The sequence below is a fragment of the Saimiri boliviensis genome, chromosome 7, assembly GCF_048565385.1.
Source record: "Saimiri boliviensis isolate mSaiBol1 chromosome 7, mSaiBol1.pri, whole genome shotgun sequence".
Taxonomy (NCBI): domain Eukaryota; kingdom Metazoa; phylum Chordata; class Mammalia; order Primates; family Cebidae; genus Saimiri; species Saimiri boliviensis.
The window spans coordinates 51,029,860-51,057,757 of NC_133455.1; the positions used below are offsets into that span (position 1 = coordinate 51,029,860).

Consider the following 27,898-nt stretch of genomic DNA (forward strand, 5'->3'; position numbering starts at 1 on the left):
TATTGATGTAATTCAATCAATATTCTAATATAATAGTTTTGAGAGCTAAATAAAATAATTCTGAAATTTCCTTACAAAATAAATGTAAAATATGTAGTAATGTTATGACAATTAAAAACTGTTGATGATGGGTTTTCCTAGGATGGACACGTGTATTAAAATATATTTTAAATTCTTTTATCACTTTGATTACATTTATTCTTAAGTATTTTATTATTTTTATTGCGATTGTTAAGAGTTATTTTCTTAATTTCCTTTTCAGATAGCTTGTTGTTTGTATATGAAAATGCAACTGATTTTTGAATGTTGATTTTGTATTCTGCAACTTGAGTTATAACAGTAGTTATAACAGTGAGTCTTTCCAGTTTTTTATGTCTGTGGTCATGTCATTTGCATATAGATTATTTTACTTCTTCCTTTCCAATTTGTTGCTTTTTATTTTCTTTCCCTGTCTAATTGCTATGGCTAGGACTCCAGTGCTATGTCAAAAAGAAGTAGTAAAAGTGGACATTCTTTTCTTGTACTGGATCTTGAAAGGAAAGCTTTCAGTTGTTTTCCATGGATTATGATGTTAGCTATGTATTTTTTATGCATGATCTTTATTGTGCTGAGATAATCTTCCTCTATACCTATTTTGTTGAGAATAGTTTTCATAAATAGATGCTGAACTTTGTCACTTGCCTTTTGTGCATCAGTTGAGATAATTCTGTTTCTAAAATAATTTTATTAATATATGGTATCATATTGATTGATTTGCGTATGTTGAACTATCCTTGCATTCCAGAGATAAAACTCTTTGTTCATGGCATATAATACATTTAATGCTCTGTTGAATTAGGTTTGCTAATATTATGTTCAGGATTTTTGCATATATGATCATCAGAAATATTGGCCTGTAATTTTATTCTCTTACAGTATCTTTGATTTTGAAATTAGGGGATCCTGACCTTACAAAATGAGCTTTTAAGTGTTACTGCTTCTTCTGTTTTTTGGAAGAGCTTAAGAAGAATTGGTATCAATTCCTCTTTCAATATTTGGTATAATTCATCTGTGAACCCATTAGTTCATGGGCATATTGGGGATAGGGGAAGTGATTACTGATTCAATCTCACTTTTTTTTAATTTTTCTGTTCAGATTATTTCTTTTTCAGAATTGGCAGATTGTTTATTAGAGTTTATACATTCCTTCTAGGCTCTGCAGTTTGCTGGGGTGTAATTGTTCATAGTAGTCCTTAATGATCCTTTCTATTTTTTAGGCATTCATTGTAATATCTCCTCTTTCATGTCTAATTGTATTACATTTGTTAATTTTTGGAGCTAGGGGCAGAAAGTTATGGTTTGAATACATATCCCAAACGTCATAGGTTGGAAACTTAATCCCAATACAACAGTTTTGGGAGGTAGAGCCTAGTGAATGGTGATATGGTTTGGCTTTGTCCCCACCCAAATCTCATCTTGAATTCTCATGTGTTATGGGTGGAACCTGGTGGGACGTAATTCTATCACAGGGGTAGATATTTCCTGTGCAGTTCTCGTGATAGTGAATAAGTCTCATGAGATCTGAGGGTTACTATAAGAGCTCCTGTAAGAGATCTCTCTTTGCCTGCCAACATCAGTGTAAGAAATGACTTGCTTATCTTAATGGGTTGCCCCTGAATTTCTTCCATTCCTTCTATTGCTTTGCTGCTTAGATATTTCCTTCACCAGATACCATAGTTTCTCACTCTTACATTCCTCATTCCATAAAGTCTAAGAATATTGACACAATTCTACCAGTCTTTGCAAAGGTGTGAAAAGAATGGCATTTCCTTTAGTTTCTAATACCTTGTTTCTCATTTCCATCTGAGATCTCATGAAAATGACATATATATATATATATATATATATATATATATATATATACACACATATATATATGTGTGAATATATATACACACACATATATATGTATATATATATATACACACACACATATACACACAAATATGTTATACATGTTATATATGTGTGTGTATGTGTATATATACATATATATATATATATACACACATATATATATATATATATATATATGTTCCTTTGATATAACCTATTTATATAATCACCTTTTTGTCTCTAGAGACAGTTCTAGACTTAAGGTCTATTTTGTCTTATATGAGCGTAGCTACCACCAACTTTCTTTTGGTTACCGTTTGCATGACATAACTTTCTTTAGCCCTTCATTTTCAAACTTTGTGTGTCTTTATATCTAAGGTGAGTCTCTTGTAAACAATAAATCACTAAATATTTTTTTTCTCTAAATCTATTCAGCCATACTATGCCTCTTGATTGGTGATTTTAATTCATTTAAAGTAATTACTGACAGGAGAGGAATTACTAATGTCATTTTGTTCATTGTTTTCTGTATATTTTGCAGTTCAATTCTCTCTCTCTCTCTCTCTCTCTCTCTCTCTCTCTCTCTCTGCTGTCTTACAGTCTACTTTTTAATTCTATGGGTTATTTATAGTTCTTTGCTTTGATTTTACCTTCTTTTATGTGTATACTATGGGTATTTTTTTTGTGTGTGATTAGCTCAAAACTTGCATAAAATATCCTGTGGTTACAACAATCTTTTTAAAATTAATAGCAACTTAACTTTAATTGAACACAAAATCTCTACACTTTTACTCTGCCCTTTACCTCACCTAATTTGTGCTTTTGTAGTCAGAGTTTCTTTTTATATTGTGTACTCATTAACAATTTTGTATCTCTAACCTCTATCCTTTACATTAGAATTAAAAGTAATTTATGCAGTACAATCATAATGTTACTTTAACCTGTATTTCTCTATATGTTTACCTTAACCAGTAACATTTATACTTTCATATGCTTTTATGTTGCTATTCAGCATGTTTTTATTAAAATTTGAAGAACTCCCTCATGCATTTTTTTAAGGCTGGTCTATTGTTGATAAACTCCTTCAATTTTTACTTGTAAGACTTTATCCCTTCTTCACTTTTAAAGAGCAATTTTGTTGGATATATTGTTCTTGATAGCCAGTTATTTTCTTTCAATACTTTGAATATATCATCTCACTCTGGACCTGCAAGGTTTCTGCTGAGAAATCTACTAATAGTCTTACAGGGGTTCCCTTTCACATAATGAGTTGGTTTTTTTCTTGTGGCTTTCAAATCTCTTTGTCCTTGAATTTTGACAATTTGATTATAATTTGTCTCAGTATGATGTTTTTGGGTTGATCCTATTTGGGAACTTTTGAGCTTCATGAATTTGGATGCCATTTCCCTCATGAGATTTGAGAATTTTTCAGCTGTTTTTTCTTTAAACATGCTGTCTATCAGTTTCTTTTATTCTTATTTTTTTGCAGGTGACTCCCATAATGTATAAACTGGCCTAATTGATGGTATTCCATAGATCTGATAGGCTTTCTCCACTATTTTTCATTTTTCTGTCCTCTGACTGGTTAAGATCAAAAGATTTGTCTTTGAATTTTCAGATTCTTTCTTCTGTTTGATCAAGTCTGCTATTGAAGCACTCTATTTTATTTTTCATCTTATTCTTTCTCCAGAACTTTTGTGAGACTCTTTTTTACCTCTTTATTTTTACCTTCTAATTGAACTTTTAGTTTACCTTTTTATTGAACTTTTCATTTTTTCATGTATTGTTCTCCTGATTATTGTCAAGTTATGTATCTGTGTTTGCTTGTAGCTTGGTGAGCTTCTTTAAAATAATTATTTTAAATTCCTTGTCGGGCAACTGATAACTCTCCATTTCTTTGTTGTCAGTTACTAGAAAACTATTGTGTTGCATTTGTAGTATTTTCTTGATTTTTCATATTCTTGTAGACATGCATTGATATCTGCACATTTGAGGAAATTGTCCCCTCTTCCAAACTTTATGTACTGGCTTCAGTAAAAAAAGGACCTCATCTGTAGGAAGGTACGAAGCCATCATACCTGGGCTATAGTAGCTTCTTCTCTGAAGGGACACAATAGCTATTTCAGCTTCAGGAATGGACAGTAATTAGACTCCAAGTAGTTCCATCAGCCAAGGTCAGCACTGGTGAAGATTACAGCTTTTTTAGTAGACAAGGCTGAGGATGTCTGTGAAGGCAGCAGTGGCTTATAGCATACCCAGTACTGAAAGCTTTTGAAGTTCTCCTGCTTTCCTTTCATCCACAGGAGAAGTTGTGATAGAGGGAATCCTTCTTGGTGCCTGTGTCTAAAGTGTGAACAAACATTAGAACACTGGTGGCACTGGGGTCTGGAATGCAGATTCATGTGGCATGGCTATGGATTTAGATAGGGATGCAAATGCACATGACCAAGACATTTCATTTTTAAAACTTATTTATATCAAGAAGTCACTTTATTCCCTCTTAAACTGAATATCCAACATAATTAAGGTGAAAAATGAATTAAATATAAAAAGTAAAATTGTAACTAGGGAATGAAATATTGATTATTCGCATTGCAATAATACACTGACATCTTTCAGACAATGCAAGGAATAGCAAAAGCCAAACTTGAGATTCTGTTTTAGAAAAGTTAAAATTTTTATATTAATAAAAGAAAAACAGAAAAATTCAATGTCATGAAAAATTATAAATAAAAATGTATACAAAGACAATAACATGAGACTTTATGTTTATTGTAAGAACGTTCATTCAATAAATATTTATAAAAGCAACAATAACACAGATTCCCTACAAAATGTGAGGTTCTTTTGTAAGTGCTTTGTATACTTTAACTGATTTTCTTTTTACATGAATAACATTTAAGACTGATATTGCAAACATCATTACTTCATAGATAAGAAAATCGAGGCAGAGCCATAGTTGAGCAACTGGTTTACTTTTGTAGTGTCAGTAAGTGGTAGAACTAGAATTCTACCGCACAATTCATGATCTTAATCAGTACTTTATACCATCTGCTCAGCAAATGCCAAGCAATGTTTTAGATGTCAAAGGCATATCAGTGTCCAAGGAAGAAGAAACTGCTTTCCTCAGAGGTCTTATATTTGAAATATTTAATTTAAAAACTATTTTTATGTACTGATAAATTCTATGAAATAAATTTCAAGGCTATAGATAGAGAATATTGCAAATGTAACTGGCATTTAGTTTTAAATATTTTTCTGTGTTCTCTCAGTTGTTTCCATTTTAATATTAACCAATGTCATTATATTATCTGAATCTCTGCTGTTAGGCATAAGTAGACAAAATAGCATGTGAAAAAACACATTATCACTATCAAATAATTCCATTTCCAGGGGTCATTTTTCCTTTTTACTGATTTAAATGAAATTAGAAGCAATGTGTATACCTAAACATCAGGAATTTGAATTACATTTCTGACTTTAACTGTATCCATTTGAATAGTTTTGTTTTTTGTTTGTTTGTTTGTTTGTTTGTTTGTTTGTTTTTCCTTGAAGAGATAGACAAGAACGGCTAGACTAGGTATCAGGAAACTTCTATAAAAGTCTAGCTAGTAAATATTTTCAGCTTTATGAACCAGATGGTCTCTGTCACAACTACTTTACCATTGTGGAGTGAAAACAATAATAGACAATATGTAAAAAAATGAGTTTGGCCGTTTTCCAATTAAAATTTATTCATGGACACTGAAAATTGATTTCTTATAATTTACACAATATTATTCTCTTTCAATGTTTTACAACTATTCGAAAATATAAAAACAATTTTTAGCCTGAAGGTCTGACAAAAACAGAAATAAGGAGCAAAAAAAAATATTAAATGTTCTTTGGAAAGTGGACAGTTTTGAGTAGTCAGAAATTAATGTTTTCAAATAAGGAAAAGTGGTATGTAAAAATCCTTTATTCTAAATGGAATATTTACTTGGAAACAGTAAATATATTTTACTCTGGAAATAGAAAGTTGATGACAAGAAAGGAAGGAGGCAAACCTACTCCAAAGAGGAACTATAATGCCCACCCAGTGAAATTTACTTTTTCACCAAGTCATTCTGCTATTCACTAGCTTTGTAACGATAGGCAATTTCCTTTTCCTCTTTGCCTAATTAGCTCAACCATAATAGTAATTTATAATGTTGTTGTGAGGTTCAAATGAATTAATACATGCAAACAACCTAACTCTGGTTTGCATAATCTTTCAGTAAATATTATTGTTATTGCTAATGTCATTTTTATCTTTTTAGATATAATACTGTCCAACTCCTTTAATGGTAGTTGAACTGAGATTTAGGGAGGTGAAGTATCCTGTCCATAGGAAGATTGACTAGGTGGCAATTTATTGGAGACAGGAAGAGAATTATCACTCATTCTCTGTAAACTTCATTTTCTTACTCATAATAATAAGGATATAAAGAAAAGACCAAGTAAGTTCTGCTCTCTTCTCATACTGACATATTTTGATATGTGCACATTCAAATATCACATAAAAATAAAAAAGAAATGAGTACAGATGACTATAACATAATTACCACTAGAACTCAAGTAAATGGGATACTTTAAAAGGAAATGGACAGAACAATGGGTTTAGTATGCTTTTGCTATTTCTAAGAAAGAAACTAAATGAATAAATCCTTTTTATTTCCCTGACTTGCTTTGTTATATGTAAGAATGACAAATGGATACTGTTTCTGCCTTCCACATTTTTTCATGCACATTTTAAACATGTTGAAATGCCTTTATTTTCCTTAAAACTCTCTTTATCATAATAGAACTAAAATAATTCATCTAGGACACAGCCTATAATTTTGACACTTCTGCCATGACTGGAGAAAAAATGAAAAACACATGTACTTACAGTGTTAACCACGTGTGGCTGAGGAGGTCAAATTTCATGATGCTGGAAGCAGCATAAAGAAATCAATGTCCATCTTCACAGAGATTCTTTTCAGTGTAACATTTTAAAAGATTCAAAATTGATGGGATTATAGTGTGTTTGGATTATTAAAGCAGAATATTGGTTCTCGACAGCAAATGGAACACACTTGAATAAACAAAAGACAAAGACATGTTTAGAATTGTGTAGATTTATCTTTTTAAATTTAATACTGTAACAAGTGTTTACTAGAAGTATTTTAATACTGCTCAGCATACATAAATGAAATAACTTCTAGTCATATATGAGCATTTCATTTCATTTAAAAATGAACATTTATTGAGACTTTTGAAAACAGGTATTCTCATTCACAGAGCATTTGTAAAATGATCATGTATGGACACATTGGATTATTTAGATTGTGTTCACTCTCTTCTCAGCCTAGCTCAGTATCCTTAATTTTGCTTTTCCCTTTTATTTTAGTTTGTGGGGGGGGGATAATTAATTACTGAAGTCAGTTGTCATTATGCCCTCAACTGAAGCCAAACCAAATTAGATTTTGATACCTCTGACTTCAGAGTGCCAAGAGTCCTATGGGAGTGATTGTGAGGAATAAGTATGAATGAAGAGAGCGTCCATTCTGTACAAAGTACCAAGAAGTACTGTGTAATAATCAATACCTGCAGTAAATTCTATTTTCTGTTTTCACTGTGAGACACCTATTTGAAATTTTGAACAGCATTTTGCAGTGTTCTTCAAGGAGGTGAGAAGTTATTAGCAAGGGCGTCTTCCTTGGTGATGGAGATTTTGCCATATTTTCTTCACGAAATTCAAAACTTTTAACTCAATTACTGCCAATACTCTCAATACTCAACACTAAATTATTGCAGTTGCTTTACACTTGGTAGTGCCTTCTCAGTGTTGTTTACCTTAATGAATAGTTTCTACCCTTCCTTGTTTATTTATTTGCTTATATATATTTTAAATTGAGTCTTGCTTTCATGCAGTGATAAATATAAGTGGTTATGAATGTGTTGTCCTACCACTGACACTTTTGAAAATCTGTTTAGAAATGTGTTTGCTTTCATACTCTAGATTAATTCTTTCAATTTCCTGTATTAACAGCTTCCTCTGCTGTTTTTATTACTATTCTTCCATATTATGCCACTCGTAGTTGCTAACCTAGTAAAATAGCAGTCTTGTACCTTAACAATGTCCACTAATTCTTCTGGCCAACTTAAGTTGTTTTGTATTTTCTGTAGCCTTTTACATGCCTCTAATGAAGATGCTAGGATTTTATTTTATTTTTATTATTATACTTTATGTTCTGGGGTACATGTACAGATCATGCAGGTTTGTTACACAGGTATACACATGCCATGGTGGTTTACTGCATTCATCCCCCCATCATCTACCTTAGATATTTCTCCTAATGTTATCCCCCGCCAATCTCCCTACCCTCTGCTATCCCTCCCCTAGCCCCCCACCCCTCAACGGGCCCCATTGTGTGATGTTCCCCTCCTTGTGTCCCTGTGTTCTCATTGTTCAGCACCCATATATGAGTGAGAACATGTGGTGTTTGGTTTTCTCTTCTTGTGTCAGTCTGCTGAGGATGATGATTTTCAGCTTCTTCCCTGTCCCTGCAAAGTACATGAACTCATCTCTTTTTATGGCTGCATAGTATTCCATGGTGTATATGTGCCACATTTTCTTTATCCAGTCTATCATTGATAGGCATTTGGGTTGATTCCAAATCTTTGCTATTGTAAACAGTACCACAATAAACATATGTGTTCATGTGTCTTTATAATTGAATGTTTTATAATCCTTTGGGTATATATCCAGTAATGGGATTGCTGAATCAAATGGTATTTCTAGTTTTATATCCTTGAGGAATCACCACACTGTCTTCCACAATGGTTAACTAATTTACACCCCCACCAGCAATGTAAAAGCGTTCCTATTTCTCCACATGCTCTCCAGCATCTGTTGTTTCCTGATTTTTTGATGATTGCCATTCTAACTGGCATGAGATGGTATCTCAGTGTGGTTTTAGTTTGCATTTCTCTAATGATCAGTGATGATCTTTTTTCATGTGTTTGTTGGCTGCATAAATGTCTTCTTTTCAGAAGTGTCTATTCATATCCCTCGCCCACTTTTTGATGGCTTGTTTTTTTTCTTTTAAATTTGTTAACTTCCTTGTTGATTCTGGATATTAGCCCTTTGTCCGATGGGTAGATTGCAAAAATTTTTTCCCGTTCTGTTGGTTGCCAGTTTGCTCTAATGATAGTTTATTTTGCTGTACAGAAACCGTTAAGTTTAATTAGATCCCGTTTGTCTATTTTGGCTTTTGTTTCCATTGCTTTTGGTATTAATTATTAGAGAACTATGTAAGTGGTCAAAATAAATGAAAATAAAGCATTATCAATCATCAGAAAATGTATTGACTGAAATACTGATTAAATTTAAAAAAAAGATATGTTAGTACAAAGTTGTAATTTTCATTTGAGTTGCATATTAATAACAATGACAAAGAATAGCTATTGTGAAGTTACTATTGTTGAAAATCTAAATTCTAAGTTAAAATAGCATAAGCATCTCCTGCAAAAACAAAAACAAAACATTCTACATAAGCATACATTTGAATTTCTTTCTTTTTTTTTTTTTTTTTTTTTTTTGGCTATTGGAATTGTTCTGCTTTAAACTTAAAACTAAAAATAACAGTTTTGCATTCCAGTTACTGTTCTAGGAAGGTTTTCAAAAATCCTTAAATATTAATTTTAAGAGGATTTTTTAATCATTAGAAACTAGCTGAACTTGAATCCCATGTGTATTTACATACAAACAAAACCAGTTTAAATGTAAAATTTGGAAATAGCCAAATTGATGTACTTTTCATATGATGTATTTTGAATTAAAAGGTCACCAGAAACTTACTGGTAATGGTGAATTTAAATTTTAGCACTTAGTTAATTGATCTATATAGGAATTGGGAGTACTAGTCAGCCAAATTTGGGATAGCAAGTTTAAAAATAAAGAAATGTAGAATATTCTTATTCATCCAATAAATATTAATTGACTGAATAGAAGTATTGCATGTAGTAAAAATTCTAAATAACCAGAAAGTGAAACTTGCTCTCACGTCAAAGCTATTCTGTCATTCATTGGGATAAATGAATTTATTCATTAAATTATTAAACTTTACTTTTACCTGAACCAAGATATATTTTCACAATGCAAACCTCTGATTCCCACTTCAAAACAATCTGATTATTCGCTGGAGCAGTTCACTTTCACAAGCCTTCAGAATCTGCCCATGCTTAATGAAAACCATTTAAATTGAAGTTATATGCAAGCCAATCAAACTGCACAGACTACATGAAGTTGCTCTCCATGGGTTTTAACATGCTTCAGTTCAAATAAGTGTTTCAACCTTTATGGTTTCCCAATTAATATATAGCAACACAAATGCAAACTATTGTGACTGAAGAGTTACTTAATTGTAAATTGTAAATCTCTACTGCTTTAATAGTCCCTTTGTTGTTGTTGTTTGTGTATGTATGTTGCAGCTTCATTGTAATCTAAGCATGGAATTTAGCTGGAAGTAGAATAAGCATCTGTGTAGAAGCAAATTATGTGTTGGTGTAATGAGACGACAGTAAGTGTCACCCTCGAAATTGTTAATTGAATTTGGGATAAAAATAGATGAAAATAATCTTTGTTAATTAGATGTGTGCACTAACTGGAAGTTGTTAAATAAGTAAAGACAAATATTAATTTAAAAACATAAGAATGAAAATCCCTGTAGAAATAGCATGAAAGATATTATGTAGATGTATTTTATTTTTAAAAGTAAGTTAAATTTTTCAGGATAAATTTATATGCCTATGCTATATAAGAGTTATAAATAAAAAAAATTGATAAGATAAAAACCAACACTTTTTTATTTCTGGGAATAAATGAAGACATCTTTTAAATGTTTTTGAAAACATCCTCCAAATTGTTTGCCAACTCAGGGCAGAAAAATCCCCTGCCATCAGATCACAGGCTTGTAGTCCTTGCCTTGATAAATATTTGGATTGTGTATCCATGAATCATTTCATTGATTACCAAATGGCATTCTAGCATAGTGTTTTTTAAATGTTTTGAAGGAATCAGATGTGAATCAGAAATCTCTCTGTTTTGTCTTTTTCTATATGACTTCAAGTATATTACATATTTTCTCTATGGCAGTTTTCTCATTTATAAAATAAAAATAAAAATACCCAATTTACAAGGTTATTGGAAAGGTTAAATGTAAATTGCTTTATACCACATGGTGTATATGTTCAAGACATAGCTATTATTGCTAAAAGTTCTTAATTAAAAATTTAATTTCTCAAATCCCATTTCTTCATGTATGTTAATATTTCAGAAAGATAAAGGAAAGTGAAGTGAACACTAAATTAATTTACATTCCTCTTCTTTTTTAGTTAGATAATTCTACTGGCAGAAATTAGTTTCTTAGATACTCTTAGAATTCCATTTTTCTGTCCACAAACACCAATTCCTCCTAAATCTAAAGCACATAAACAATGTGTCTCAAAACATGTAAGTCATATTACCTAACCTGCAGTATACTTGTGAATATGTTTTAATAATATATTTTAAGACATGAAATTGGCTATTAATTTGAATTTACAAAACATCTCTTAATGACTTTCATTAAACCGCCCTTCCATGATTCTGCTTCTACCCTCCTTTACAGTTGCTTATGATTTCTACTTTATCTGCCTCCTCACTCTAGAGCAGTGGCTTTAAGCCATCGCAGTATTTCCCCATTCTTTTATTTCTTTATTTCCCCAATGAACTCTTCCAGGAATCCTTTTTAACCTTTAATCCTATAATATGAACATTTGGAAGGCCTTCAAGTTCATATAGACCTCTATATGGAAAACTAATTTTCTTCTCCATATATAAATCCTGTGTACATTTCTGTTCAATTTTTCCAACTCCTCATAGGCTTTTTTTCCCCCATTTATAAGTCTGTCATCATTTGACATTCTACAGATATTTCTAGAGTGCCTCCTGTTTGTCAGCCAATGTCCTGAACACTGGGAGTAAATAATGAATCAGATACAGTTTCTAGTCTCAAGGCAGTGTGTCAAAATGGTTGATAAGAAAACTAACAGCCAGTTGTGATAGAGTAATAATTTGCATGACATGAGTCACTGGAGAATACTAAGGAATTATGGAACTCCTTGGGAAGATATGGTCCCAGATTTCATCTGAAAGACTTAAAAGACTAAGAGTCAGTTAAAGAGGAGGAAAGGTAACTCAGGTGAATATAAAAACTCAGAGCCAACCTGGAACTTTTTATGTGTGGGATGCAAGCCTTTCAATAAGCTAGATCAATCAATATAAATAGAAAGATCAAACTAAAGAGGCAAGTGGAAGTCACTTCATTATTGTCAAAGTCAGTTCATTATTGTCATCATTACGTAACAAGTGTTTAATGTACATCAAATTTGACTAAGCATTTTGCAGAGCAAATACAATATAAGATAGACATTATTTTCCCTCCATTTGAAATAAGAAGAACCTGAACTTGAGGTTAAGATCTTAAAACCCACAACAATTACATGGGCCAGGACTCATCCTCAGCCTTTCAAGCGTATTTAAGGAATATTATACTTCCAGGAATCACCTCTCAAACTACTTGTACCCCATTACTATTAGGTTGGTACAAAAGCAATTGTGGTTTTTGCCATTAAAATTAATAGTCTCAGGGTCTGTTTTCAAGAAATCTCAAACCTGGAAAGAAAGGATAATATAGATGCAAAGTTTGTGAAAAGAGGCAAATTTATATAATGTGCTTAGCACAGATTCTGGCACATTATAAGAGCTCAATAAATAATTGCTATTTTGCTATTGCAGTCTTACTGCTTCCTTTTCCTTTTTTTTCTTTTTCTCCTTAACTAGAATGTAATCTCCATAAGAAAAGGACACTGCATTTTTTCCCAGGAGTGTTTGATACTTAGAACAGTGATCAAATGAATATTTGTTGAATAAATATTTTAATATTTCTTAAACCTTTGAGAAATCCTAAAATTTGGGAATATAAAGATATTTAATAGCCTTTTTTTCCTCCCAAGTCACACTTTCTTCATGATAGCATGTTTCCTTAAGTTTTCAGGGCCTCACCTTGCACTGATCTTTTAGCTCTCCTTTACAAAGGACATTTTACATCATTTAAGAAACTCCCAAAAATATTTCCATAAATCTCAACATTTTTTAAAAATTATTATGATTTTACTTTAAATTCTGGGGTGCATGTGCAGTATGTGTAGGTTTGTTACATAGGTATACACGTGCCATGGTGGTTTCCTGCATCCATCACCCCAACATCTACATTAGGTATTTCTGCTAATGCTATCCCTCCCCTAACTCCCACTCCCCTGCTATACCTCCCCTCATCCCCAATCCCCCAACAGGCCCTGGTACGTGATATTCCCCTCCCTGTATCCATGTGTTCTCATTGTTCAACACCTACTTATGAGCGACAACATGCAGTGTTTGGTTTTCTGTTCTTGTGTCAGTTTTCTGAGAATGATGGTTTACAGCTTCATTCATGTCCCTGCAAATAACATGAACTGATCTTTTTTTATGGCTGCATAGTATTATATGGTGTATATGTGCCACATTTTCTTTTTCCAATAACTACTTACATTTTCTGGAATGTTCTTCTCCCAGATACCCACATTGCTTGTTCTCTCTTGTCTTCAAGTCCATACTCAGAAATCACCTAACTTGTAATTAGATTATACTTCACAGCATCCCTCACTTGGTTTGATTTTCTTTTCTTTTATCACCATTTAAAACTATGCTCTACTTATTTTTGTTTATAATTTATTTTTCCAAATGAGAATACAGTTTCCATTAGGAAAGATTTCTGCCTTTTCCCCCATTGTATTTCCCTAATGCCTGGTATGTCATCAGTGCTGAATGCATATTTTTGAAACAAATGAATCTCTCCAGGATAGTGATGAAAAGCAGTTTTTCAAAGGCAAAAAGCTAGAAGAAGGTCTATTGCAAGACATGATAGTGTTCAAACTAGTAGAAAAAAAAAAGAGGGCTAAGGAATTTTGCAGACTGAAGGCCCAGCCACCAAGACTACCAGTAGTCTATTGTGTAGGGTCAGAGCTTGTCAGAGCCAAAATCAACCTGACAGAGGCAAAGATATGGATGAAACTTAGAAGTTTTGCTTGAAAATCCACTGTATTTGGCAGTGCCTAGAAGGAATGGGGCAGGCTGTTATGAGGTCTGAGCAACCAGAAAACACAAATAAAGATCAAGACAAAGCAATAAGTCAAAGAGAAAAGGCACACAGATGTCTGAGACTTAGTTGAAACACTTCTTCTCTGCTAGTTCTTCTTCATTCTTCCAACTTTTTCTAGGTACTTTTTGCCACAAGAATATTAAACAACTTACAGTTCCAGGAACACATATTACTAGAAACACAAAATGCCTATGATCTTCTATTCACCTAAAAAAATTGTCTACCATGCCGGGCGCAGTGGCTCAAGCCTGTAATCCCAGCACTTTGGGAGGCCGAGGCGGGCGGATCACGAGGTCAAGAGATCGAGACCAGCCTGGTCATCATGGTGAAACCCCGTCTCTACTAAAAATACAAAAAATTAACTGGGCATAGTAGCACGTGCCTGTAATCCCAGCTACTCAGGAGGCTGAGGCAGGAGAATTGCCTGAACCCAGGAGGCAGAGGTTGCGGTGAGCCGAGATCGTGCCATTGCACTCCAGCCTGGGTAACGAGCGAAACTCCGTCTCAAAAAAAAAAAAAAAAAAAAAAAAAAAAAAAAAAAAAAAAAAAAAAAAATTGTCTACCATTGTCTGTCTGGTAAATTCTTAGTCGTTCTCCAAAGTCCTCACTTAGATATTGCATGTTCTGTGTTGTCTTCCATGTTTCCTGCTGCATTTGCAAGGTCACTTTTAGTTGTAAGTGACAGAAAACCATTCCAAATGGGTTTGGGCACAAAAGGGAAAATTGGGGCTTGGTTCATATTACTAAAATGCCAAGGATAGGAAAGATTTAAGGATGCCTAGAATCAAGACCAGAGCAGTTTGTTAGGGCTTCATCTCTTCCATGTGTTTTCAGCATGAGTAGGAATTAATGGTAAAGAGTACCCCATATTCTATCAGTTTACCTTCCTTAGCAGACAGAGAAAATCGTTTCCCAAAGCTCAGCCAGAAACATGTAAAGGAATAAAATTCTGATTCCCCTGGCTTGGATCTTGTGCCCACCCATTTGCCATGGACTCTTGGTTCTTTGATTGACAGTCTCTGTGGGATTAGAATAAGAAAGAAAAATTATCCAGTGAAAATATAAGATGTTATTATCAAAAGAAATGTGAAGGGATACCTAAAAGCAAATGTCAACAGACACTTGAATAATAATGATTGAACAATAAAACCAGCTGTGAAATGCTTATCTGGAACAGAGTTCCATGAGCCTTCAGTGGGTTGCTAACTCACTGAAAATACATACAAAACTTAGCCTATATCTGAATCTGTCTAGGGAGGTGTCTAATCTAGATAATGTACAAAGGATTCCAGCATAGGAGGATATCAGCCCTTGGAAATAAAATGTTTATGCTTCCTAGCCCAGCCCACAATTAACTTATCGTGATTTAATAGACTGCAAATATCAAAGCAAAACCATTTGAGCCAATGTTACGGAGTAGAAAGTATAAGGATACACAATTACATTTTATTTGATGCTTGCTTCTTAGTACATCTGTGCTGTTGTGACAAATGTCTGAGACTGCATAATTTATAAACAATAGAAATATGTTTATTACAGTTCTGGGGGCAGGAAAGTCCCATATCAAGGCATCAGCAGACTTGGTGTCTGATAAGGACTGCCCTCTACTTCCAGTATGGCACCCTGAACATTGTGTCCTCACGTGGTAGAAGATGGATGGCAAAAGTCTTACTTAGCTGGTTCCCTTGAGGCCTTTTATATCAGTACTAATTCTATTTATTAGGGAAGAGCCTTCATGATGTAATCATATCCTAAAGACCTCACCTCTGAATACTATCACATTGGGCCCTAGGTTTCAACATATAAATGTTGGGGGCTGGAGGAGGGCATATATGTAAACCGTAACAGTTCTCCTCATTAATCTGTCTTTATCTTAATCTGATCATTTGTTAAATATAAATCATACCCGTTTTCCAGATAAAAATAGTTTAGCACAGTGCTTGTACATAGTGGGTTTTTCAGTACAATTATATAAGAACTGGGTAAACAACAGGACTGGTACATAAGTGGTTCCTCCTACTCAACATGTAATCTTATTTGGAGTAGTGTCTTAGTCTGTTTTGCGTTGCTGTAACAGAATATCACAGACTGTGTAATTTTTAAAGAAAATAAATTTATTTCTTAAAGTTCTGGAGGCTGGGAAGTCCAAGGCATGACACTGGCATCTGGCATGAGCTTTTAAGATGCCTTATGCCATAGTTGAAGGATGGAAGAGTATAAAATCATGTGAGATGAGAAAGAGAGACAATGAGGGACAAACTCTATCTTTTTATCTGTAACCCACTCCAATGATAAATAACCCACTCCAGAGATAACAACCTTAACCCATTTATGAGGACAGAGTCCCCATGCCCTAAAAACGTGTTAAAGGTCCCACCTGTTAATACCATCACAAAGGCAATTACATTTCAACATACATTTTGGTGGGGACATTTAAACCGTAGCAAGTAGGTCATATTGTTTAGCAGTGAGATATCCAGACCTACGTTAGTTTTCTTGGAGGCAAATTACTTGGGCCTCTTCTTTGGCAATATTCCATCTCGGTGAGAGGCTAGGGAATGTTTTGAGACCATCATCTGCTTTTCATTCTATTTACTGTCGCAAGCTGTTTCCCTAGCCATCTCTTGTCTTCACTTCTCAAACCAGCTAAGAGAATTTCCTAAAGAAGTCTGTGCTACCTTAGGCTCCAGTGATTTCTAGGTGACCTCTTCACTCTTTAAAACAGATTGAAGAAAAGCCTTAACCCCCAAAGGTGAATTTTTGAAAGAGAGCTACTAACTTTCCTCCTTTCCACAGTGTGAAAAATAATCCACTTATTAACACCCATAATTAAATTAGGTGCTGAAGCTTTGCTTTCACAACTACCCAGGATAATTTATTGTTGGGGGAAAATAGCATATTAGAGTGATAGAGAATATAAAATATGTCACATTCATTCTTCTGTTTCAAGAGCCAACATTTTTAGACTTGATTCATTTTTACAAAACAAATGTTGCATGTTAGTGGTTGAAAATTATGTCTTTTTTGGAATTAATTGTCATGTATAAACTTTGTATCAAACTTGAAGTTTAGAATTTTAAAAATCATAGTGGCTCAATTGTATTTGTACATTTTTTTCTGAATGAATTTGATTTTTTTATTATTCTTTCATGAGGACATTAATTCATCATTTCACTGATTCATTCAATAAACTTTTATAGATGGCCTGCTTTATTTCAGGCACTACAACATATTTGAAAGTTACTTGTTTATTAATCAAACACAAGCTGATCTGTAAGCTGAGAGGTAAATTTCTTCTTTAAATATTTTTTTTCAATGTCTCCCTTCACTTCTGGGTAGATTCATAATAGAAAACAAAGCATATAATTATTAAATGTCCTGGTACTTTGTATTAGCATGTCTGTTAGTCATAGGTGTTATCTTAGTGGAATGTTAACAAATCATACTTGAATATTTTAACATTTCTAATTCATAATAAAATCTCAATATGTATCAATTGTAACATAATATTTATGCAAAAAGTAACATGTTAAGAGTATAATATTAAAATGATATTTCCAGGAGCTATTTTCTTCTTCTTGTCATTCCTTTGATGTAATCTATTTCCATATTGATTAATGAGAAAAGGATGTTACTGAAGTTTCGTATGCACTCCAAATCTTTATCTTTTGTTATTTTTGAATTGATTAGGTTTAGATTATTTGCTTTCCCATATCCATTTATTATTTAATTCAACACATTTTTAGTTAATATTCTTCACATAATAATTTGATGTGCTACTTCATATGAAAATACAGTTTTTAATGAAGCATTCTTTTGAAATTTATTTTCTCCGGAGATATTATTAGGACTTGTGCTAGCTAAATAAATAAACAAAATGAGGAAGCAGAGAAATAAAATAATTGACTTTAATGAATGCTACACGCCAGAAAATAAACAGGGATATATTGTAAAAAGTGTTTGATGACAAGACACATTCTCTCTCAGGAGTTGTATTTCAGCTGAATTTTGAAAGCTGGGATTGTGCCCCCTATGGTAGCTGAGGAATAATGTTTCAGGCAGGCAGATCATCAAATTCCTCAGTTCTGTGTAAGAAAGAGCCAGTTATATTTGAGAGATGGAAAGGAGACCAGTGTGGCTGAAGCAAAGGGATCATGTAGAATAGTATAGACCTTGTTAAGAAGTTTCAATTTAGGCTAAATAAATTGGGAAAACATTCGTTTTTTTTTTTGTTTTTTTTATTTTGTATTTTATTTAATTTTATTTTAAGATGGAATCTCGCTCTGTCACCCAGGCTGAAGTGCAGTGGCACAATCTCAGCTCACTACAGTCTCCACCTCCCAGGTTCAAGGGATTCTCCTGGGTCAGCCTCCTGAGTAGCTGAGATTACAGGCACATGCCACTATGTTGGCTAATTTTTGTATTTTTAGTAGAGACAGTTTTCACCAGTTGATTGGGCTGGCCACGAACTCCTGACCTCAAGTGATCCAGCCACCTTGGCCTCCCAAAGTACTGGGATTATAGTCATGAGCCACCGAACCTGGCCAAACATTAGTTTTTTAGAAAGCTGAGGGGTTACACAATATAATTTAAGTTTTAAAGATGTATCTGGCTGCTTTGTAGATAAAAGATTGTAGATGGACGAGAGTGAGGGAGCCAATTATTTGGTGATTACAGTTATAAAAGAGAGAACATATACCTAGTTGTTGTTCATATACCCTTACCAAAGAATATACCAATTGCTCAAATGTCAGAGATCATATAGCAAGATCAACTGATCTCATGAACACATAGTGGAAGATATGGCATTGAAGTAGTGTCAGGCAGCAGGGCAAACACTCAATCTCTTGTTTCCTTTTTTTTTTTTTTTTTTTTTTAGTTAATGATTATTCGTCTTGTGACATGTTGGTCTCGTAATTTTCACATATAAGTTTAATATGATTCAGATCTTATTGTGCATTAAATACTATGTACAGTTATTTCTCCAAGAACTAATATTGACTAATATCTGAGTTGATAATACAATAAAATATGCCATGAAATAAATGTTACAGCATTAATATAATGTATTTTCAAAGTGATACACACACACACACACACACACACACATATATATATATGTATGTGTGTAGAAAGAGAGAGTGAATGTATTTTAAAATATCATTTTAAAAAGATTGGAATACTGTTTTTCACTCTGTATATTACTAGGATCACTTATGCTATAACTACCTAAAATTTGTTTTTTAGTTGAAATACTTATGTCTTTAAAATTGAGGTGAAAGTTTACAAGTATTAACTGCTCTCTGAATTTGTGTTTGCAAATTAAATTGTGGACTACAATACTAAAATAATGGACATTAAAATAATGAGATAAATTTAGTAATACATACTCATGACAGCATTATGAAATAATTTTTATATTAAATTGCAAATGGGCTATCAATATAGGAGAAATAATTGTGCTCATAATTAGTCTTTAACCTTCAATCTTTATGTTTTTATATACTTTACAAATACAGACCAAAGAAACATTTTTATTACATACTACAAATGAATTCAAAAAAATAATTTCTGAATTAACAATACATGAATATATATATATATATATATATATATAAAATTAATTTACAGACATTTCCAATTAGAAAATATTTTCTTAGGTAAATTTCACAGTGCTTTAACCTATTTTTAGTAGAAATTTTATGAATTTTTCTAATTATTCAAAATGCTGACCTACATTTAAAAATATATTTTGTGTAGTAATTCAGTAAAATGTAATGTTCACTTTCTGATTATTCGTTACTGTTCATTAATTCTTAACTACATTGAAGTAAATTCATTTTCTTTTTTTATTTTATGCTCTATTTAGAGTTTAAAGGTATAGTGCTTTTATTTTGCAGATTGTTGCCTTGCGTGAACAAAATGTTCATATACAAAGAAAAATGGCATCAAGCGAGGGATCCACAGAGTCAGAACATCTTGAAGGGATGGAACCTGGCCAGAAAATCCATGAGAAGGTATGACATACACCACATGCTCTTACATGGAAATGTTTACTTCTTATATTATTTGAAAGGAAATATAAAAACCACATAATGAACATTTTTTGGTATATGTTGGATTCTTTGGTCAAAGGTTCAAGGTGTATGATGATTTCCCTTCTCATTTATTGTTCCCAGTTTGATTCTCTTAAATATATACATATGTGTATATGTTGTATATGTGCATATATGCATATTTGAATTTTCTACTTGCTCTTGATTCTCTTAAAAGTATTTCAATTAAATAAAATTGAATTTATAAGATATATAAAGTATTTAAAATACATATAAAATTTGTGTGTGTTTATATATGTGGCATATATATAAGTACATATATATACAGGACTATTTTAAGTACAGAACAACACTTTTGAATTGTAAGTGATATTACATACAATCGGTCACTACTTTGTTGTTTGTGACTGCAAAAATTGTTGATAATCTTCGATTAGTATTTTCTTGCATTGTTTGAGGCCTCAGAAGTACTCTTGTTAATGAGAGATTACGTAAAAGATACTTGAAGTCTTAGGACTTTGACCATTTTTTATAATGCAATGATTCTCCTTTTGGGTGAAGTTTAGGCCCACACAAAGGAAATTAGCACTCTGTTGCTCCACTAGCAAGAGATGAAAAGTTTCTTGCTGGAACACTTCCTTCCAACACAAGAGGAAGAAGGTAAGTTATTGATAGGTCCAGAATCAGATGAAAATTACAGAGGCATTCACACATCCTGTGTTGGAAACTTGGGAGAATCATTTGCCTGTAACAAGTTATATCTTTGAATTGTTAAGCTCCTAAATGAAGACCACGTGAATCAGGTAGCTAAATTGGTGTAATTGAAAATGTCAAGAGTTTCTAAAACCTAGTGATTAAGAATCGAGTGACTGGACCTTAAAATACATAGCACTAGTAGAAAAAATAGACAAATTTCTTATGTTTCTTCCTTCAAATAAAAAAGCAAAAGAAAGCAAGCAAATCAGATGAATTTCCAGAAAAAAGCTTCAATTCTGACGAATGAATGGATCTTCATTTAAGACCACGAATTTAGCTTTTCTCCGTATATTTTATAGAAATCTTAAGCTAAATATAAAACATAAACTACAATTTGACGTATTTCATCAGCTGTATCTGAGATTCTAATAAAATTATTTCTCTTTCCTTCAACTAAATATGCTGATACTGCTTCAGTAGATACACCAAGCTCTTTAATAAGGCATTTGCACTCAGCACTCAGTTTAGGAAACTAACATGTAATTCGATATTGCTCTTTCATTTTAATGGTGTCATTAGTGGTATACCTCTCCTCAGAGAATTATAGAACCACAACTGGTTGGTTATAAAAATAGATTTTATGGTCATCTAGTCTTTTTCATAGAAGGCTACAAATTATCATTTTATTTAATAATGCTGTATTTATGCTAATCTAGTCCAGAAATGAAAAAATATGCCTTTTGCAGACATGAACGACTTGAGATTTTGTTCATCCTCGAACAGATTATTTCATACTTAAAGCATTCTTCCTCTGGAGGAGGAGGGCAGAGAATGCTCATACATATATATTTTTCAAGTATTCTTTCATCAGGATAATGTTAGCAGCAGCAAATCCATACAGATCTGCAACAACCTCAATTCTTGCTTTCTCAGAAGAATTCGACCAAGGGGTTTGAGGCATAGGGAGAGACCAAGGCAAGTTTTAGAGCAGGAAAGTTTTAAGGCAGAAAAAAAAGGAAATAAAGTACAGTTTAAAAAGGGCCAAATGGGCAACTTGAGAGATTCAAGTATGCAATTTGACCTCTGACTCGGGGTTTTATATATTGGCATGCTTCTGGCTCTGGCGTTGTTTACTTCTCCCTTGATTCTTGCCTTGGGGCGGGCTGTCTGCATGCACAGTGGCCTGTCAGCACTGCACAGCATGTTTACTGAAGTTGTATGTATGTTCACTTGCGGCATTTTTCCCTTACTAGTTGAGTGTTCTTAGAGGAATGTTCTATTCATAGACCAGTTAAACTCTGCCACTTTGCTTCTCGTTGTGCGTGCATAAGCCCAGCAGCTCAACTCCTGAGATCTTATCTGGAAACTGCTAATCACCAGATTCAGGTGTTTTCTATTTATTAGAGACGGTCTTCCCCTGGCACTGGTTGCAACCAATTATTGTTTTAGAGAGGTAGTTTAACAACCACCTGACCATCACATGATGATTGCCTAACTACCTACTCTAACAATATAAACTCTAAGTATTTGAATATGCAGACATTATAGAATGTAAGATAGTTTACGTCATATTATTTTTCAGAAACTCATTACAGCATTAGGATGAGGATTATGCATATTTGATATTTGTCTCTACTGATCTTCACAGATATAAGTACACATATGGAGGATTTTGAGTCACTAGCGACCTAAAGCACTTATCTTTAACTTTTTGACTTCCAATTCTTAATGAAGGCATTTCAGCCAGTGCAGAAAAGAAATTGTATGCCAGTGCTAAGTCATTCACTTCTTGTGTTGGTGTAACTAAAGATTTTTAAACATTGTGGTTACTGGTATTCATTTCTTTTTTTAGCATCCTTGAATTTCAAGAAGGGTGATTTCTAAATGCTTTAAATAATGATATATTATTTTAATATCGTGCTCATATCATTTAATGTGAACCTAAAATATGTACAATATGTCATATATAGTCTAAATTATAAATGTATGTAAACTGTGATTCAATTCATATTAATCCTGTGATTGATTTCTCAGGATGATCCAGTAAAGTGTTGTAATAAGTAGTTTTATTTATGCCACATTTATTTTTATTTACATATTTTTGAGACAGTCTGGGCTGTAGTGCAGTGACATGAGTTTGGTTCACTGAAATCTCCGCCTCCTGGGTTCAAGGAATCCTCCCACCTGAGCCTTCCAAGTAGCTAAGAATACTGGTGCAAGCCACCAAGCCTACCTAATTGTCTTATTTTTTTCTAGAGACAGGGTTTCACCATGTTGCCCAGGCTAGTCTTGGACTCCTGAGCTCAAGCGATCCACCCACCTCTGCCTCCCAAAATGCTGAATTACAGGTGTGAGTCACCATGCTCAGCTACACCACATTTCTTTATCTGACATTTATTGATAAAACATAAAACAGTATGCAGATTATTATTTTCATTGTCCTTAAATAAATATTCCCAAGTTACACACATATTATAGAACATTTTTTTATCAAAATCATTTTCCATGACATGATTATTTGAGGTATATTAATGCCATAAAACAACACGTTGTCAAAGGATTGTAATTACTTTTAAAAAGGTATATTCAAACAAAAGAAAAGAGAATACTTATTTTGGCAGATTGCCAATGATGACGGTAGTATTAGTTTGTAAATTGAGAAGTGGTTGATCAGGACAAAAATGTAAAACTATTATTAGATACTAATAGAACTAAAAAAGTGATACTAGTCGTAAGGATTATCCTTTGTTTAGGGCTGTTATTTTACTTAAATTACACAGTCAGGGTAGGTTATTAGCCAACAGGAAATGTTTTATGTCAGTGGTTTGAGAACTCTGTGACAAAATAGTTAACAAAAATAGTCTCATAAAAGCACACTCTGAAACAGGCCTTATTACGCATGGAAAAGTCTGGTAATTATCAGCATTTTTAAATGAAAACAATAAAAAGAAAAGATACACTTAACTGAATGAAATGAATTTAAATATTTCTGCGCCTTAAATTTAATTGATTGTTTTGGAAGAACATAAATATTCACAGGACAATAAAAATTTTCAGAACACTAAATTCCACCTTTTTAGAACCAGGCTCCCATAACTTTTTCCTGTTTCTTTCTAGATGGAATTTGTGAATTTTCAAAACTAAACATGCTGCTCTCGTAAAGGAGATAATAATGCTCATGGCTTGTATAAAATGTACTTCCAATTATTTTTTCAGCTGAAAATATTTGCTAACTGATGCAAATCAGTAGAATATTAGATACGGTAGCGATTCAGAAGATATAGTCTGTAATAAATTTGACAAGAATCTGCATTGAGATATAAGCATGCCCAAATTAATATCATAAAACTTGATAAACATTGTGGTATCAGAAATAATATTGGAGTTTAAAAACAAGGTTAATTAGTCCTCATTGAGGGTTATCAGAGAGACAATATGGAATAGCGATTTTTTTGAAGTTCCCATCTCTGACAACTACTAGCTGTCTGACCCTTACCCTTTAATACCTCTGAGTCTTAGTTTCAGATAAAATAGTCTTGCCAACTTACAAAGTTGTAAGAATAGAAACACTATACTCAAAGAATTTCATGATCTTAGGCATATTGTATACAAGCAATAAATACTTTTTCTATTTATTAATACTGTGTTGCCAATCAAATGAATATTTAGTAGCAACCTTATTAAAGGTGCTAGTAAATGGGCCCTGTTCCAGGTGGTGGGAATATAATAATTAACAAGACAGTTGAGGTTACAGGCAATGAACGAACATATACAGTATAAAAGGGCATAGATATGATCAAGGGACCCCTACAAGGTGAGTGGTAAAGACATTAAAGAATGAGATCTTTTTAAGATGGTGGGATTTGAACTGAGACCTGAAAAAGTACAAGGAGTCAACCACATGCTAAAACTTTCACAAAACAATAGTCACATTTAACTATATGCAGTGAACTTTTATACATCTCACTTATTAGTGACTGAGACACTAGTTCTTCATAGATTGAAGAGTGGAGTTGGGTGGCCTTTCAGTGACCATAGAACAAATAAGTCACATCCTCGACATGTCACATGAGGTTCTTCCCAAGCTTGCTGGCCTCTTCTCGCCTCCCAGGCCTCTTTGCTTATCATTCCCACTTTGAGTGTAATTACTAAATTAACTAAGTTAAAGCTTCCTTTTTTAAGTTGTTGCTCTTATTCTTCTCTCCTCTCTAAACCTGACATTTATTCATGACAGATTTTAAATTAAAATAAAATGCAACATAGTAATTTAAGCAACAGTAATATGGAAATGTGAAAGCTGAATAAATGTAAAATCAGAAATAGATTTTTGTTTGCATGTTTTTAGTTCTTTAGTTCTTGTCAGATAGTAGAATTATGAACAAAAAGTACATAAAGCAAAATGAAGAATCAGTGGCAAGAATAATCCTCAGATCAGTAAATTTGATAATTATTTGTCTCATATTCTCATTGTAGACTGTTGTTCATGAAGGATATTGAGAAAAAGTGTTGTAAAACTGGAATATGGGATGTGCCTTTATCAAAATTAAGGGTTTTGCTTTTAACAATGCAATGCTGTCTTCGAATGAACAATCGATGACAAAAATAGGTACTTAGAAAAAGCCAGTATAGCTCTATGAGCAATGTGATCCTCAGTGAAGACAATTTCATTCCATCATGCTAGTGTGAAATATTGAGATATCATAGTATGAGGATTTGCAGAGTCTCACGCAGATCTTTGTATCATGTATCCAATTAAAAGTTTGACTTATAAATAAATCTCATCTTATTTTAAAATACCAATAAACATCATTTATCACAAATGCCATTCTTTTAATGATTCCCAGTAAGTTCTAACTAAAAGTCATCATCCACAAACATGTCTTCAGTATATTGATAATATTTTTTTCATTTTTATGTGTTCCTCAATTCATGTTAGCTACTGCCAGCAACTGTTCTTTCAAAGATTCAGTCTTGTCAACTGTAGCTCATTTTATGCATTATCAATTTCCTCTCTTAAAAATAGTTATAATCAGGCTTTTATACAACTGGATTGCCCTCACGGAGTATTTTCTTCCATGTATTGATCCTATATATTGTATTCTAATTCCTAATAAAACATAACAACCTGCATGTTTCTCCTTTATCCTTCAATTGAATTGTCAAGCAATGAAACCCCAAACAGAATGAAGCTTATGAATTGGCCAAATTTGAAAGAGCAGGTCCAACTATACACATGGGTTGGACTGGCACAGAGGTCAATGAATGGCTAGAAAAGTAACCAAAAGATGTAGGGTTAGGCTGTTCCATGGCTTATCCTCATATACATGAAGTTATCTTATATTAGTTTTCTAGAAGCTGAGTTGGAGAAGAAGCACATAAGCAAAGGTCAGGGATCTTCTATATATAATGGCAAAAATAAAAAATCTTCTAATGTTCTGTGGGAACTAATTAGGTTCAAAACAAATCTGAGTGCAGTGACTGGGTGATTGTGTGTTAACTAAGACCTTATTAGATGGAAAGATGAAGTGAAATTGACTCCTCTGTTTTCAGTAATAAGTATTGTTTATATTAGCCAGGATTTGAGGGACTCAGAATAAACATTTTTTTTCTGAAGAAGGATATTTCCAAAGACTTTAAAAGAGTGGCTGACTGAAAATTTTTTCATTTACCTTTATCTTAATGACATAATTTGAGGGTCAATTTTCTGCCAAGAAATCTGTAGTCTTCTGGTGATGTCCACAAGAACAAGTTATTTTTCCTCTATTTTGTTTTGTCTGATCTGTTAAGCCAGACCAGAAGAATTTTTAAGTTTGTCATTCAGAAGTTCTTCAGTTGACCTAATTTTATTTTTCACTTTGATAGAATTTATCTATCTCGACGTTTCTCATGAAACACAAGTTCCCCAGTAATTTAATCGGTATCTCATGGGAACCACTCCCCCTAAAAATGAAATTCCCAGGAGAAGTAGATTAGGAAATATTGTTCTGTACAATTTTTAAGTGGTACTATGGTATTCATATTTTAATTCTTAATATTGTCAAGCCTCAAGAAAGAATTACAGTATGTAGTGTTTCCAAAGATGTGCTTTATCCACAGGGAAGTAGCACATGCCAGAATGAATGTTCTATGGCATATGCCTTAATATGGAATGCTGGTGCTTGACCTTTAAAGTTAGGCAACTCATTCTTCAAACTTGTCTCAAAACCTCATTAACAAAGGGGCTACAGGTCTTTAAGAATAAGAAATATAAACTTTACATGAGTTGTTTTGTTTGATCTCTGTAACAACAACCCTGTGAGTTTTGTAGGGCAGGAATCAATGGCTCAAATCATATAGCACATGAACAGGAGGATCTGAGATAAACAGGTAAAAGATTAAAAGTGAACTATGGAAAGAAAAGGCAGCATAAAAACTACCTGATTTAACGGATTTCAAAATATAAGATTATTTACTTGAAGCAAAGTCTCAAACCTGTCCATGTTTCTAAGAGGATGGAAGAGTTTATTAGATTGAGCATAGGCTAACCAAAATTTCAAAAATGCCTTGTCAAAGAAAACTTTGTTATATCTGTGTGTAATGTCTTCAGCAACCATTTAATCAAGTATATTTCCCAAGCAATTTTTACTGCTCTTTTCTTTGCCGTCTTTTTTTTTTTTTTTTTTTTTTTTTTTTTTTTTTTTTGTCTACTCCAGTGGTCCCCAAACTTATTGGCACCAGGAACCAATTTTGTGAAAGACTATTTTTCCACCGACTCAGGGTGGAGTGGGGTAGGGAATGGTTTCAGGGTGATTCTAGCACATTACATTTATTTTCCACTTTGTATCTATTATTACATTGAAATATATAATAATATATAATAATTAGACAACTCACTGTACTGTAAAATCAGTGGGAGCTCTGACCTTGTTTCCCTGCAACCGGATAGTCTCATCTGGCAGTGATGGGAGACAATCACAGATCATGAGGCATTACAGTCTCATAGGAGTGCACAACCTAGATCCCTCACATACACAGTTGACAAAAGGG

The 27,898-nt window shown here is 33.1% G+C and overlaps 1 protein-coding gene across 16 annotated transcripts in view; it reads left to right on the forward strand.

Moving 5' to 3' along the window:
• The window catches only part of PPFIA2 (PTPRF interacting protein alpha 2), a 500,797-nt gene that overhangs the window by 333,014 nt on the left and 139,885 nt on the right, over positions 1-27,898 (forward strand). For all 16 annotated transcript variants that reach the window (XM_074402490.1, XM_003927840.4, XM_010338464.3 and 13 more), the window contains one exon: positions 20,021-20,137. In XM_074402490.1, the coding sequence (XP_074258591.1) occupies positions 20,021-20,137 (117 nt within the window). The remainder of the gene's footprint in view (positions 1-20,020; positions 20,138-27,898) is intronic.